At 34.3% G+C, this 17,411-nt stretch overlaps 1 protein-coding gene across 13 annotated transcripts in view; it reads right to left on the reverse strand.

The window, feature by feature from the left end:
• PPFIA2 (PTPRF interacting protein alpha 2) overlaps positions 1–17,411 on the reverse strand; it is a 468,430-nt gene that overhangs the window by 67,881 nt on the left and 383,138 nt on the right. For all 13 annotated transcript variants that reach the window (XM_082350737.1, XM_082350734.1, XM_082350735.1 and 10 more), the window contains 4 exons: positions 15,574–15,811; positions 11,928–11,957; positions 10,760–10,890; positions 8,878–9,032 (listed from right to left, as the gene is read on the reverse strand). In XM_082350737.1, coding sequence (XP_082206863.1) covers positions 8,878–9,032; positions 10,760–10,890; positions 11,928–11,957; positions 15,574–15,811 — 554 coding nt within the window. The remainder of the gene's footprint in view (positions 1–8,877; positions 9,033–10,759; positions 10,891–11,927; positions 11,958–15,573; positions 15,812–17,411) is intronic.

Here is a 17,411-nt window from a genome sequence, read left to right on the forward strand (position 1 = left end):
TTTTGAAAACTTAGTACCAAAAAAAAAAGAAAATAAGATACCTAATTAATAATTTTATATTGATTACATGTTGAAATAATAATTTTTTCTATATTGGTTTAAATAAAATACATTATTAAAATTAATTGCCCGTCTCTTTTTACTTATCTTAATATGGCTACTAGAAAATTAAAAATTACATATGCAACTTATATGTGCGGCTTGCACTATATTCCTGTTCAGCAGTGCTATATAGTAGTGGTTCTATACTGGAGACAGTACCAGTTTCCAGAGGGAATGTAAATATTTGCATATGTTTATGGAGGAAGAGGGCCACATTTTTAGATGTCGCAACGACTGCAAAGTGCAACCGATATATATTAGGTAGGAGATAAGAAATCTAAACTTCCTTCAATGAGTAGAAAATTCTTCAGCTTGCCCATCTTGAAATGGCAAGAGAGTCCCCAATGAGAAACAATGGCTGGTGGATGCTAAGGGTTGCTTATTCTCCAGGAGACCCCTTAGGAATATGGAGAGAGCATCATTAACTCCACCCATCTCATGGCATAAAGTGCTCAGGCATAGAAGGCTTGAGTCCCATGAGCCAGTGTACATTCAGATAATAAATTGCTTATCACCTTGTCAGCGGCCCCCTAGTGGTTGCATATGCAAAAGCCCAAGCCAAAATTCATGTCCTCAGTGAAGTTCTCTAGGCACTCTATCACTCAGGCACACTCTCTTTTGTGAGGCTGTCAAGGACTTGGAAGTGTTTGAGACAGGATAACTTTTACGGTGTGAGGGGCCTAGTCAAATATTTTTCCAACCCTTTCTATACAAACATTTTGAGTAACCCAAAATTAGTGGGACGACAATCTAGTGTGGTCCAATCTCATATGATACCATTCTAACAGCAGGAGTGAGTGATTCCATTGTTAGACCATCCTTCTGATCCAGGGTCAGGCCATGGTCCAGAACAACCCCACAGGCAAGTCTCTGGGCTCCCCAAGGAATCTGGTCAACCCCAGATACGAGGTAGGGAGTTAGGGAGAAACAGGGACCCAGGTGCACATGGTTTGGTTGGATTAGGCACTCTGCCCAGATGGCACTGCCTTCCTGGCTAGTTACAGGGTCTGAAAGGTAAAAAAAATTTGAATGCTTCTAGAGACTCGACCTACACAGGTCCAGGTCTTGGGTGAGGGTATTCTGCCCCGATGACATTGCCAGCCCCAACCTCTCCCAGGCACCAGAAGGAAGGTTTTAGAGAATTTCAAGAGAGGTGCTACAAAGTGAGGTTACCTAAGACCCAGGCTGAGGAATTTGAGGAAGGACCTTCATATGCCCAGATCTTTGGATGGTACTCTTTGGAGATATCTGTTCATTAGGATTGTGAAGGCAAATATCTCTATGATGCCTGGGCCTCAGACTCCAATCAGAATAATTTATTTCATGTTGACCCTTGAGGTACAAGTCTGTAGGAATTTCTGGCCAAAACCCACATTGCAAAAACTCTTTATCTCCGTTTTTCCAGCAGAGTTCCCTGTTATCGTATTAAAAAGGGAACTCAATTCCAGGGAGATTAAGACTATAATCTGCTGCTGATCAGTAGTTTCATCTTTCTTCTACTTGACCTCACTTCGGTATTAATCCATACCACTCATTTTGATTTTAAATGCACTTGAATTTATAAGTGATTACTTAATTGTTTCATGACTCTTAGTCTGTTAGTCCTCTGGAGGATGCACCTAGGCACTGTGCCTGGCTCATAAATGGTATGTAATAAATGCATTCACAATTGAAGCTAAAAAATGCTTTCTTCAAAAGAAGACCCTTTCACTATGCAGAGCATGACTCATCTCTAATTGATACTTTGGGAAATTATATTGTATTTTCTAGTCCCATAACATCTAGGAACAATCTGAATTTCGGGGTAAAGGCCAGCACAGCCACCCACATTTTACATGTAGAAAGGTACTTGCTAACTAATGCTGGTGCAATGTTGATGTTGTTTCTGTCAGTGTGAAATTATTTTCTTCATTATGCTGATTATAACAAATCAAAGAATTCAGAGCATTATTACATAGTCTGACAGATGACCATAAAGGAAAGAAAACTGCAATTTATCAGGCAAAAAAGTCTCTTTGAAATATATTGCTTCTCATATACACTTAAAGGAAATTTGCAAGAGTAGTTTTTATTTATTTTTTTTATTCAACAATATATGCATTTTATACATCTGTAATTAGAGATACTACCTGTATAATTTACATATATTTTTCTGCTTTTACCATTTTTTCCATAACTTTGCTATATTTTGATCAATTCTCCATTCTTGAAAATCTCTGTCTTTGATTTCTGTTTCCTTCTTGTAATGCCTCTTTTCTTTATGCTTACCATTCACTGTTGACATCTGCTAGGGTAGTCACGTGTGTTCTGTTCTTTTTTCTTTACAGTCATTATTATTAGGACTCTCTGAAGGCGTGGGAGGGCTGGTGTTTCCTAGGCAGTAAATGTGTTAAAATCATATGGAACAGATGACTCCCCCGAAGTAGCAAATGTTTTAACACCACTACCTCTTCACTCTCTATTACCATTTTCCTAAGCTGGTTAACTGCCTCTAAAGCGTGGTACTTGATTGCTCTGACTGCTAACTCTCACTCCTGCTTGGATACTTGACCCTGGAACCTAGATCATTTCCTGTGCTGTGTCTGCTTCAATTTGCTGCCTCCTAATCTCTGCATTTCCAATCTCTCCACAGCTTGGTAACTTGACCCTCAATTTTGATCATTTCTTTTGCTTGATATTAATAATTTGGTTTCACACTCTGGACCCCAGACTGTACCCACTTCCTAACTAACCATAAAAAGAGCCAGGTTTCTTTCCATCATGTTTCCCTGGGAGTTTGTCCTTTCATGTGGCTTCAGTACCCTTTTTTTCAGAGATAAGTCCTATTTGAAACTCAAGCTTTAACCTTTTCAATTCTGAAGGAAAACGGCACTTAGATGTTCCTAGTAGAATCAAACATATCCAGGGAGAGAAAAACTAATAATCTGAACTCTTTACTGACATTATGTCTATATGTTTTATAAGAAAATTTATAATATATTCTGTGATATTTTTATTATTGCCTTGAATTATTCTTTACTTTTTATGCATTTGTGTGTAATATCCTCAAGAAGTTATAAATTTTCTGAAAAAAATAATCATGTCTTTAATTTCATTAAGTTCCCAAACATGCTCCACGGGACTAGGAGCTCAATGAGGTATTTTTTGATGGAAACAGTCCCAAGAGTATACTGTCTGGAGCACTAGACCAGGAAGTGACATCTGGGAACCACTGCCAATTCTCCTACCAAGCAGCTGCTTTGCCATGATGATTGTTAAAATCATCTCAGTTTCTGTATAGTACAGAATGTGGCTCACTACATGATCTTTAGATATCTTCTAATTCTGAAAGTCTGTAATTTAAAAAATAATAGGCATTTTCATAGTAAATAACTCATGGCATATATTTTGTAGAAGGAAGAGTTGCTGGGTCTAAGGCTTAAATGTTAGAGCTTCATAGATTCAGGATTACTGGGGTTGAAATAGATCTTAAAGATCATCCAGCCCAACTGCCTTTCTAATTCTTGGACCCCTTCCACAACAGTTCTTCCTCGTATTTACCTAGCTTCTGCTTGACCATATCCAGTGACAAATAAGTCATTATTTGACAAGCTAGCTTGTTTGTATATAACTACGACTCACCAGTGTTCTCTTTCTTACACTGAGATGAGGTTAGTCTTTCTACAACTTTAACACTTTGGCTACAGTTTTGTACCCTCACTCAACAACAACAAGACCAAAGATTCCGCCACATAACAGCTTTTCAGATATTCTTAATCAGCCATCCAGACAGGTCAGCAAGGAGAATAAACATACCCCTGTACTTAGCTACTCCTCATATAATTTCAATCCTCCTCATCAGCTTAATCCTCTCCAACCTTTTTCTGAGGTTATGATATGCCTCTGAAAGTGTAGTAACAGAAATGGATACTATTCCTTGGCTCTTGTTTTACAACAGCAGAATAGAATGGAAAAGTCTTCTTTTATCTCAATGCAGTACATCTATTAACGTGGACTAAATTTATTGACTAATATATTGACTTTAGAGTTACCTGAAAATTCTAAATTTTTCTTATAAAAAATGCTCCTGAGAGTTATACTTTTAAAGTGGGATATTTTGGACCTTCCAAGTCTCAGTTTTTTGAGGTAGTCTTTAAGGAAGAACACTGATTTTTTTTTTTTTCATTTGTGATTTATTTCCCTATCAGTGATCCATAAATCAGATTCCTGGGCTGTCAAAATATTCATGTCCAAGTGATTGGGGGATGTGAGGATCAAGAACAGGGTGAATCCTAATCATGCCACTAGAATCCTGGATCCAAGGTGGCATCACACCACTTATCATCACTATAAAGGAGGATTATGCAACCAGTTATAAATCCCACCAAGTTTTTCCATCACCCAGGCCCCGTTTTGACATCTTGTCTACACAGCTGTCATGAGTCACAGCTCACCCAAATGCCTTTCCTGTTCTGTTACTGAGTAACTTTGTCAAAGAAACAAATGAGCTTCATCTGATATGCCTATTTTAAACACAATTTAATTTGCTTTGTTTCAAAACAGGTTGATGCCTTCAGATAAAGTTAAAAGTCAAGCCAGTCAAGATTCCAATTACTGATGCCTAATCATGGATCTTGAGGTTCAGAACTCCTGTTCATGGTTGTCTTGACAGGACAGACAATGTAGCAGGTAAAACTTTTCTGGGCCAGAAACATATTGAAGTTTTTGATTTGTTTTAAATGAAAGGTTGTCCATGTTTATGTACTATCTGTCTCACTAAATTGAATGTTCTTTGATGCCAATGCCATGCTTTAACCATTTTCCTAAAGTCCATGGTTGGTAATGTAGACTTCACATTGGCTCAGCATATGCTATTCACTCAAAGTAGGAATAAATAAATGACTTTGGATTATCAGCATTCCCCCTGTCCCACCCCTCAAGATATCAACTCTCTTGGGCTTCAGTGTCCTCTTGTTAGTGCCTCTTTTCTGGATGAAGTTTTGCTTTTCAAGTAAGCAGATAGAGGCAAAAATGAGAGTTTTGGAATAGGTCCACTTATTTGTATATCTTGTTCACATAAGGTACACCTTCATTTTATTCATTTTCTTTAAACTTTAAAATTACTAAACAAAAATAATAAAAATAAGAATTTTATAATTCCCCTTCTGGTCTGGGCAGTTTTTCCAATAATCAGTTTATTTTGGTTGGTGGCTTTTTTGACATTGTTCTTACATGTCTATGCCATTCACTTATATCTATTATTTGTTAGATACAGCTTTTGTACCAAAATTTTTTAGAATCTGTTTTTAGGAAGAGGTCACCTATTTCAGATCTACTACTTAAGTTTACATTATCATAAATATAGCTGTGAGTTTGTTACCATCCTCAAATTGCTTTGATACTATCTAGCCTTTCCTTCCATATTGGTTAAAACTGAACTTGTTTCTAGAATTTTATGTGTGGAAGTCAGGATATGGAAAGTTGTAAAGTGATTGACAGATGAGGAAGTAAAAATAGTAGTTGTGGACAACTCACTTAAGCTTGGATTATAAGGGTAGGGAAAAGATAAGTCAATATTTTGGGAAGGTGGCAGGATTAATGATGACCTTTAAAATATAGATTAGACATGAGCATGTTTAAAGATTAATGGAAATATCAGAGATGCATTGCATCTGGATGCATTAATCAGGGGGGAAAAGCTGTGGTCATTGGGCTGCTAAGTCTTTAAAGGGTGTTATTGCATCCTGAATCTATTGTATGCTCTAGGAAGTAAGCAGAGGTATTTACTGGCCGGGCTGTCTCTGTGTCCCTCAGTGAGATTGTCGAACCTGTTTTTGCATCTTTTCATATTGGTGCTTGTAATATATAAAGAAAATGAAAGAAGAAAGAAGAGAGAAAGAGAAACTAAAACCAGATCCCCAAGTCTGCTAGAAGGAATATTTCCTCTGCCAGGACACTCTCCCCATATTCAATTGTGACTTTCAAGGAGGCATGGTTCATATATATGTTTTATCTTTTTAAATACTTTATCTTTAAAGTATTTTTAGCTTTATTCAAATGCTTTTCAATGTGTTGCTTCCTTTGACTTTTGGAGTTTCCACATTTATATTGCCTCTGCTATAACACATTTGTAAAAATAGATTATATGTATATTGAATTTGATTCTACATGGTTAGTGGTTATCAATGCAGTCACATTGACTGACTCATCATAACCGAAGTTCACTTTATTACCCTAGCTTTTCAGATTGTTATATAAGGAAAATAATGTCCCCTTTACAATTATTCTTCTCTGTGAATTACTAAGAATTCCTCCCTTTCTGTTTGTCATTCCTGATGGAATTGAGTGAACATTTTCATAGTTCTATTTAGAAAGTTTTCTTCTTCCACACCTCATTTCATTTAAAGGCATCTAGCACAGCTACTCTCAGGTTAACTTACGTTTCTTTGCATTTATGAGCTAAACTCTTTAAGAGTTCTAAATCTTGGGACACGGTCCAAAATTTCAAATTTGGTTCTTTGACACCATCATCACTCTACCACATTACTTTCCATGCCATCATTTCCTATCTTCTATTTCTATTTTCATTGGTAGAAGAAAGAACATTAACAGTGCTCCCATGTCTGAATTTTCTAGATCAAGATATTAAAATCATGATCACTAGAGATGTTTCCCTACTTTCTTCTGATGCGTGAATCAGCAGCACTAAGTGGTAGCCCCTGGGTTTGGTAAGTTTTCATGGTCCTCCCCTCACAACCTGGATGTACATCTTTCAGGACACAAGTAAACATGAGTCCATATCCCTCAACCAAAGCACTAGTGGTACAATGTACCATTTCTTCTGGAAAAAAATATGACTTCCTGAAACCTACTTGTGCCTGTGTTTTCTTATTTTCTCAAGTATTATTTTCAATAAAGACCTTTATTCTTGGTTTCTCCAGGAGCTTTGATTCACCCTCAGTGTAGCTTCTGTATAGCTCCAGAGGTATAGATTTTTGTCTTTGTCTTCCTCATCAGCATTGTAGTCCTTACTATGCTGCTGACACTGGCTTTGTTTGTACTCGGTTGTTCTATGGAGTAAAACAAAATTGCTCAGAGCTCAGAAATCTTCTCAGGACTATAATGTGATCTTGAATAGCTATTGCTATTTTCTGACTTGGATGGAGTTGATAAGAACCTAATTGTAATTGATTCCCTTCTCATCTGTTCTGACATAGAGACACACAGTCACTGAAAATGGGTAAAAAGGTTAAGTTTCTAGAAGGTTCCATATTTTTCTAGACTTTAAATTATATCCTGGTTACCTTGATTTTGACTATGAATAGTTGTCAAATAAAATAAAACAAATTTTAAAACAATGTCTTGGCATGTACATTTTATATCCCCCAAGTAATCACCTTTTCTTTTCTTTCCTTATGCAATAATACTTTTCTTTTTTTATATCCTAAGGGGTTCCTATCCTGAGAAAGAGAAAACCAAAAAGGATTTAATTCTCCTGATGGTAACACTCAATCACACAACTGGCTGCTCCTGTGTTATAAACATCGGTTTCCTATGGCTTCTGATGTTTTGTGTGGGTTTCATGCTGTGGAAGTGGGGAAAGATATTTTTGAATAATATCATGGTTGTAAATCTGCAAAAATGAATATTATTCTCAGAAATTCTTGCGGTGCCAGGGCAGGAAACTAAGTCTAGGGGTTGGGACATTACTTGTGAATAATAATTCCTTTATTTCAGAATCCAAAGGGGGTGCTAAGAACTTTGTATCATTCTGTTCATCACTTACCATTAGAGGTAGGAGCTAAATCCTTTTCCCTGTAACTTAACTCTAGTTCTAAACTAAATAGAAGGAGAAGAGGAGGGAAAAAGAAGAGGCAATCATAAATAACCAAGATGATGAAAAGAGATTTCAGAAAAAAAGTAAATATGTAGAAAGACACCAAAGAAAAAAAAGACCAAGTGTATATATCATCATTTTAGAAAATATATCTCACATATTCTTTTTGTTTCAGACTCTCCATCTATCCATCTATCTATCTCTCTATCTATCCATCCATCTATTAACAAGGTATCTATGTATCTATATATTTACCTAGGGTCATTTCAAATGTACTGATCTATTTTATTCAATTAGTCACCAACAATAATTAATTCTAACACAATTCCTATTGCCCGATTCTTCCCTCTGTCTCTCCACCTACATGCTGTTGAGTTTGTTAGTGGAAAGTTGTGACAGTTTAAAACAAAGAAACCTTGTCTTTTTTTACATTTTATGCCCTTTATAATGCTTTATTTTGACCTAAAAAGAATACTTTTGGATTTTTTGTAGGGTTCTTCATTTTTTCAACAGAAAAGCTTTTAAATGCACACAGCTAAGCTCTTATACACATCTATGCAGTATATTCAATGGTTTTAAGCTGGTTTTGAAACATGGCCCTAGGACAACTATCTCAGTTCTGCAAATTACTAATACCTTGTTTACTCATCAATAAATAAGGATGACAGTAATAGCACTTGCCTCAGAGGGTCCTTGTGTCTATCACAGTGTTAACATTACATAAATTCTAGGTATTGTTATTAACAGAGAAATCAAAAGGACTGAAAGTTTTACAATATTCTTCCTTTGAAACTTTTGTCAAGCTTTATTCAGCTGTATTGGATTAAATACAGCTGATTAAAATAGAAAGTTTGTCAGGTAGGAAAAAGATAAAAATATGAGAAATGAAACGAAAGACAGATAGATGCTAAGAAGTGAGGAAAATGAGTGGCAGTGGAAAGTCAAACATGCATACTTACGGAGCTGCCCAAGTCGAGCTTTTTCTTTTTTACCGAACAAACGACCTATTGAAGACTTGATTCCTTTCTTCTTGGGGGCTTTGTGAAGAGAGTCTTGGCTGCTGTTGGCACTGCCAAGCCCAAGGCTTTCAGGCTCGAGGGAGGCAGTTAAACTACTGTAAAACACGAAAGAGGGAAAACTGCTTGCTCTGGTGTAGCATCCACAAGGTACACAAGACTAAATGCCTTGATAAAAGTACAAAAGGAGGAACAAGTACACTTTGAATGTTATTTTCTCCTTTTTTTCCCATGTTTTTTCTTAAGCATATTAAAGTGTGATTTCCTCAGGCTTAGGGCCCTGAGCCTCCAAGTTTTCTCTAGAAAAGTTTCTTTTTTTCCCAAATATATTTTCCTTATTTTTCATGCAATATCAAACTAATCAATGAGCATAGGTTGGTTTATTAATTTATAAATTCTATAAATTAGCCCTTGACTCTTTACCTATTTCTTTCTTGCAGAGTTTGTTTTTTAGATCTTAAACATAATGACCTATGACAAGAAATTTAAATATAGCTAATAAAGTTTATGCTCTATTCTAGCCCATTGTTTTACTGGATTTTCCTCTAGCTATCTTTCTCTCTCTCAGTTTTGGAGACTAATTCATTGAATTTTAAATCACCTGTGAGATTTTGAAGTAACAAATCATATACCCTAGTGATCACTGTATATTTTTTCTTACAGTTCTCAGGTATTCTTTTAGGTACATGATAAGCTGAAATGACTTCCAAGCAAGTTGATCTAGGTTCCATTCCTGGTCAATGTATTTGACACTATATTAATAGGATAGGTTCAATGATACTGTTATCCTTCTTTACAGCCGTTAATTTGACAATATTGTGATGAGTTATTTAACTTTATTCATCCAAATTAATCTGAGTTCATATTCTCTAAACTCCAAAAGCTACTGCTTTTCATATGTTACAATATATTTCACTCTTTTTTTTTGAGAGTAAAGTAAGTATAAATTTTGAATCTGGAGTAACTTTTTTCACATTAAAAATTAAAAATAAACAAAACAGGAAAAAGAAAGTCTGCTGGCACAGAAAGCTCTGTTTTCAAAAACATTTATTGTAAAACACATACTATTTAGAAGACAGATTCTTAAAGTATTAATCATTAAGTCATTATATTTGGTTATATCAATTAAGTGTTCAGAGATGCTGTAATTGATGACAGTGAAAGAACATACATTTAAGATGCAAATTGCATGCTTAGACTTATTTATGGCATTATTATAGAGATCTGCTTCAATTTTTTAGGCAGATGGAAAGGACAGTATGAAGAGTTGCTAGGACAAATGGGGTATTTCCCCATGTAAACTTTTCTTTTAATATTTTGGCAAATATGTTTTTGTTTTCTTCTCTAAGGAGGAGCTGTTATAGCTGGCACTTGCAGCACCAATAGGGTGATTTACACACCTGTCTGTTAAAAGTAACTGGGGTACAAGCATGGACTTTTCAGACCTTAATTATCCTTACACTAGAAGCCAAATTTATAGGCTTGTATTAGAATCCTTTAGTTTTTTGTAACTATTCTAATAAGTCCTTCCTGTAGTCTGACTCCATTTTAATAGGAAATATCCACTAAAAGTAGAAAAGCTCTTCTCATAAATATTGGCTAGTAACAAGACCATAAATATACAGTTAATTTTAAAACTGAAAATTTGATCTCAGAATGAAAATTTGGTTTTTTCACAAGTGACATTGTGGAGAGGGAGCAGAATTATAGCTTAAATCAAAAATTTTATATAAATTTTTAAGTAGTCTGTTTGATAACACTGAAAGAAGGAGGAATATTTTTGGAACGAGAACATACAATGTGCAGTGTGCTGGGAGAGTCATACCTTCGGGCATCATTGTGGTAGGAAGAAGGGAGGGTGTGAGTCATCCTGATGGCTTTAGGGGTAGGGGGAGGAGAAGTTTCACATTTAATTGTTGCTTTATCCTCCCGACCATCTTCTTCTACCACTGCAATCTAGAAGCAAAAACGATACATCAGATGAACTCTTTCTAAATTTCAACTGAAACTGATGAAAATGGAGAATCAATAAAGCAAGGCTATTTGAGTAATTCTAGTATAAAAGCAAAACAAGAAACTTGGGGCATATAGGTATTACATATATAAATTCCATTATTAAAGAGTATGAATTTCATAACTATTTAAAAATTAAGACACTCCAGTTAACACACACACACACACACAGAAATACACTCACTACATAAAAGTATTATTTAAGAGTAAGTAAACACCATTGATCAATATCCAGGGACTATGAAACAGCTATCTTGGAATCCATTTGAATATATCAGAATGTAAAAGCTATACAAAAATTATTGAACACATATTTGAGCTAATTCACTAAAAATATGCATAGTCAGGTTATCATAACATGGACATTTTTAAGTGGGAGATTTTTGAAGTGAGAAGTTGGCAAAATATAACTTTATCAGATAAAGTGTTTTAAATTAGGCTATTTAAATGTGTTCCCAGATGTTTAAAAAAAGACTTGCAGTTTATAAGAAAAAAGCTTTCTTTTTAAAGTGAGAGTAATAAAAGGTAAGAACAGAATTTCTGCAAATTTTTTCATTTCATTACCTCTCATGGGAAAATTGACAAAGGCATACAGAGCACCATAAGCAGATGGGATGGAAGGGATTTCTTTAAAGAATTTAGTTCAGAGTCCAGAACAATTCAGGATACCATAAATTTTGTCAGAGATAGATATATAGAACTGCAAGAGTTTTCAACAATCAACTTAATTGTACAATAAAGGTATTTTTAAAAACAATGTTGCATTTTTTCATAGCACCATTGTACATTAAAACATATATATATATATAGAGAGAGAGAGAGACAGACAGATTGTAGAAAGCATAGCTAAAAAAGATATATGGTTCTAGAAGTTCTGATGAAGAAATTTTTATAAAATGCTTCAGTTAGAAGAAATATAATTTTAAATCTTAGAAAAAACAATGTTCAGTTAGTAATCAGATCAAAGAAATGTACAGTACCTTTCTCCGATGTTTCCTTAGATCACTTGGCTGTGATTGGCAGTAATAAAAGCGACATAAAACAGAACCAATTAATGATTATCATTTGACCATGTCACAAGTTAAATAGTATCTATAATTTAACTCTTTTTTTTGTTTTCATTCCATTCTTTTCAAAATAAATGTCTTTTAACCGTTATAAAAGCATTCCTCCAGGGAGCTATTTTAGAGAGGAAACTTCCTAGATGGCATGTTGCAGGGGACAGGTCTTCATGATGGGATCATGTGTATATACATAAAACATGAGACATGAGACATGGACCTTAGGGAATATGAAGCACATATGGAGTGAGCTAGCCAGAAGTAAATATGAGACTATATCCTCCCGAGAAAATATGGATGGGAGTGAAAAAGATTATGTGTAAATGAAGATCCAATGCACACATCTGTAGTTTATAAACACTCCCTTTTGTCTCATCTACGCAGGGCTTTGGACCTTCTAGGGGCGGATATGTTGTTCCTACGTGATCTCAAACTTCCTGGCATCCTAACAAACTCCCCATTCCCAAATACCAAAAGCTCTGGCCTCAGTATATCATATTTCTGGGGCTGCTGTTTTCTTGTCAGTGCTCTTTTAGAGAATTTTTTAAAAATAGTTATTTATTTATGATATTAGATAAAACTTATTCACTTAATATTTGTTAATTTTTCTTATGTAAGTAAAACATTTTACTAAACTATTCCATTATACTTTACATTTTTGCTGCTATTGAAAAATGGGTTGATTTACCTCATTCAATATTCTAATTAGATATCACTAACATGTTATTTATGCCTATGGATTTGTGGTGAGGTAAAAGTAAATACAAATAGGCTTTATTATCAGGACAAATAATAATGTTTGCAAAACATATAAACATATACAATATGAATTAATACAATGTCTTTTCAATCTCTGTCCCTCTGTCCCTAAAATTTCAAATTTTGCTCTGAATATTCAAACATGAATTATATGCAACAAAATTATTTTTTTCTCCAATATTTTCTACAGGTAAAAGAAAACCTTCCTGTCTTTCACTATAACAATAATGAATTTGATGACAAAGTTTTGTTAGGTGATAAAGACTTTCTGGGTTTTATTTTTTGTTTTTCTGAGTCAGATATTAAACATTTAAAATATTTTTTTACCCTCAGGAAATGCTCTAAAAATCTGTTTTTTTTTTTTTTTTTTGAACTAGGTGTCTCTTATTTATTTATTTGGTTGCACCCGGTCTCTTAGTTGCAGCAGGCAGGCTCCTTAGTTGTGGGAGGCAGGCTCCCCAGTTGTGGCATGTGAACTCTTAGCTGTGGTATGCATATGGGATCTAGTTCCCTGAGCAGGGATCGAACCTGGGGCCCCCTGCATTGGGAGCGTGGAGTCTTAACCACTGCACCACCAGGGAAGTCCCTCTAAATATCTTATAAGTACTCTAATTATAGTATAATAATGTTCATTTACCACTGATTTATTTATAACTGCTCAAGAAAATGCATGAAAGCAGTGGCATCCTATTCATACATACACAAACATTATGTCTAAATGGCTATGAATATATTATTTTATTATTATAAAAATAATAACACTGTCAAGGGTTATAATGCTAATATATAATGAAAATATTTAAAAGGGCAGAATACTAGGTTGCAAAAATGTAAGGAAATAATAGCAATACAGAAATAACCAAAGTTTTCTTGATTTGAATGCCGACTAAATTATGCTCTGTGGGCCAATATTCTTACTGTAGCTTTGATAATAAGTAGGTCATCAATTACATATGAATAAACTAAGCCAGAGACAATATCATTTTTAGTTAATAAAATCAGATGGACGGTTCCTAGATTTCTAAAATAAGCAGATCATAATGTAGATCAGTATATTGGGTTAGTTTATCTTAGTACATTGGCTAAAAGTTTGTGCTATATCTAGCTGGGATCAGCTCTGATTAGCTGGCCTTTGTTTGGACTTGCCATTGTCTGTGCTATCTACTTTAAAATATCTTTAATATCAAGTCTGGAAATAAGCAAAGAATAGGAAACTCAATGGCTTAAGGAGGTAAGTATTTTCTTAAAAAATTTTTTTTTCATCATTTCTCGTTTATACAGATTTACTTGCAAGTTCCATAATTGTAAAGAGTTTGGATATAGGAAATATTGCCTCACCATATAAACAGTTTTCTGTTTCAATTCTCAGTCGCAAAGTTAAAGAAAAAGATATCTAAACTGATAGACATAATAGAAATTTTAAGAAGATAAAATTTTAAAACCTATTTACTTATAAGGTAGTTTTCCCCTCGGGGTGAGAGTATCATATATATACATACACACATACATATGCACATATGTGTGCATTTATATAAATTAATTCTAATGAAAATAATTTTTACAGGTTTTTTTTGCCACAATACACATTATTGCAACATATTTATTTAAAGATACCATTTAGAGATTGAGTTAAACTTCTTTGTTCAGATATTATACACATCCATATACACAGAGATGCAGGCATTGTGACACTTTTTATAGAAGTTTCACAGCCTTCTGACCAAAAACACTATATACACTTAATATTCTTCTGTTGTATTATTAATTTCTCCTCCATTTGTTACATTTGTGCTAGATTTTTGCAGTATACAAACTATTATTTGACCTATTTGCATTTTACTTAATCTCTATCCCCAAACTTTTATTTTTAATTGGAATTTTATTGTTTTAATAACATAGTTTTAATATTCATTACAAAACAGAATTTTACCTCCATAAAGAGTTCAGAATATTTAAATCTTCATTATTGTTGTCATTTCAACATATTCCCAGGTAATCACAGAAAAAAAAAAAAAAGAACAGTATATGCTTTTGAGTTAGCAAATCTGAAAAAAAATCCAGCTCCTCTTTACTAGCTGTGTTGAACAAGGACAATTTACCCATACTCTCAACATTTCAGTTACTTTCGCTCGAGATAATAACATTTTCAAATGTTATCACGAGAATCAAGTGACTAAACATCATGACATTCAGTAGTCATTCCACCTAACATTATTTTTAGCAAGGAGTACTTTGATTTTTTTCTCTCTTATGTTAAGGGTACTTCCTAATTTAGGTTTCCAACTTTTAATCCCAAAAGAAGATACATGAAATAAAGAATTAAAGAATAAAGAAGGGTGAAAATGTTGACATGAATTATAAAACTCAATTGGGAAATTGCTGCTATTGTTGATGGTTCTTCTTTTAAAATTATATTATGTACATTATAAAATTATAATATTCTATGTTGGTGTATTGAAGCGATTATAATAAATAATTTTTGAAACTTATTGTGTTAAAAATAACCCACCCAGTCTCAATCATCAAGGTATCATCAGTAAAAATGAATTTAATGGTTTAAGTCATTCAGATTTCTGATGTGATATTTAGATTTCTGCTCTTCCATTTACTTATTATGTGACCTTGGGAAAGTTACACCTGTGTAGGCTTCGTTTCCTCATTTCATAGTGGGATTAATATTTGTATCTACCACATAGGTTTGTTGAGAAAAAAAATAAAACACACAGAAAGCCTTTAGACTAGAATAGATTTCAGCTAATGCATCAGTAATTCTAATGGAAGCAAAGGTTCTCTGGACACATCATACCAGTGTCATGACTCCCATCCGATCCATTTCCCTGGCAGGACTTCGAGGGGTGAGCTTTGGTGTTGAGTGTCCACTGGGGGGAGATGAACTGGCCAGCGAAGAAGCTGTAACCGAGGCAGTGATGGAGGTACCTGGGTGGACCCTTGCTAAATTCAGGCCTTCCAGACTCACACTAGCCACTCTATTCTCAATTTCTTCAGCACGTAACTCTGTAGATTCTTTTTCTTCCTGAATTAGTCTGAAAGATACAGTTTAATTTTGATACATTTTATGCTGTTATAATGTTAATCGGAATCCACTAAATAAATAAATAACTCTGTGAATACTTTATATCAAATCTAATATTTTCTTTTTTCTCTAGGCAATATAACTTTCAATAAATTCCAGAGACTTCCTGGCTGAAAATTAGAAAATCTTTCTTTTCAAATGATACATAGTTCCTCCCAACTTTCATTTTGACCCCATTTCTATACTACCACCTGTTAAAACTCTTTTAAAACCTTGAGTGCCTATTTAACTTCTGCCACTAATCCTAATCTTACATTTGTACTCAGGAACGAATATATGAGACTTTTAGAAACCCAAATCTCAACAAAGTCATTGAGTCTTACCTCCTATCCAATGAAAAAGTATAACTGATAGAATCCTCAATAAATGGTCATTCATAATTATAATTTGGCCAAATAAAACCCTGACTTAGCCAAGTTGCCTTTACATAAGCACCAAGCAATTTAATAATGTAGATATGAGAGATAGTTAAAATTTAAAAAAAAAATACTGCTGCTATAAATGCTTTTGAGAAGATAAAACACTATTACTCTTTCTTTAAATAGGGAGAAGCTTCAAGAATATGTATACATTATTTATTACAAAGACACAAAGAATAAAGAACTTTAGCTGGGTTGCTTCAAGATCCTATTTAAGTTGAATCTATACACATTTTGCATATTGATATAATAAAACTGTTTACCAGTATAGTTTGTTTGAAAAATGGAGTAAGAAACCACCTCTCCTGAGATATTTTCCTCTTAACTACAAATGGCTTATTGTGATTTCCTATGATATAACCTTTAACTTCAAGGTTATGATCACTGCAAAGTTTTCTTTTTACGTATTTACTTTGGAAAAGTTTGGCAGTTTCTTACAAAACTAAACATACTCTTACTGTATAAGCCAGTAACTGTGTTCCTTCATATTTACCCAAAGGATTTGAAAGCTTATGTCCACACAAAACCCTGCACACAGATGTTTAGAACAACTTTATCCATAATTGCCCAAACTTGGAAACAATGAAGATATCCTTCAGTAGGTGAATGGATAAATAAACTGGTACATATATACAGTGGAACAATATTCAGTGCTAAAATGTAATGAGCTATCAAGCCATGAAAAGACATGGAGGAACAATAAGTGCATGTGACTAAACGAAATAAACCAATCTGAAGAGGCTACGTATTGTATGATTCCAAATATATGACACTCTGGAAAAGGCAACTATGGAGACAGTAAAAAGATCAGTGTTTTCCAGGGGTTGGGTCGGGGAGAGGGATGAATAGGCAGAGCACAGCGAATTCTGGGGACAGTGAAAATACTATGTCTGTACGATATCATAATGATGGATACACATTATTATACATTTTCCAAACAACTAAGAGTGAACCATAATGTAAACTATGTATTTGAATGATATAGTGTGCCAATGTAAGTTCATCAGTTGTAACAAATGTACCACTCTGGTTAAGGATGTTGATAATGGGGGAGGCTATGCATGTGTGGGGCTGGGGGTATATGGGAAATCATTGTACTTTTCCCTCGATTTTGCTGTGAATCTTAAACTT

This window comes from Balaenoptera borealis (assembly GCF_965194805.1).
Source record: "Balaenoptera borealis genome assembly, chromosome: 13".
Taxonomy (NCBI): domain Eukaryota; kingdom Metazoa; phylum Chordata; class Mammalia; order Artiodactyla; family Balaenopteridae; genus Balaenoptera; species Balaenoptera borealis.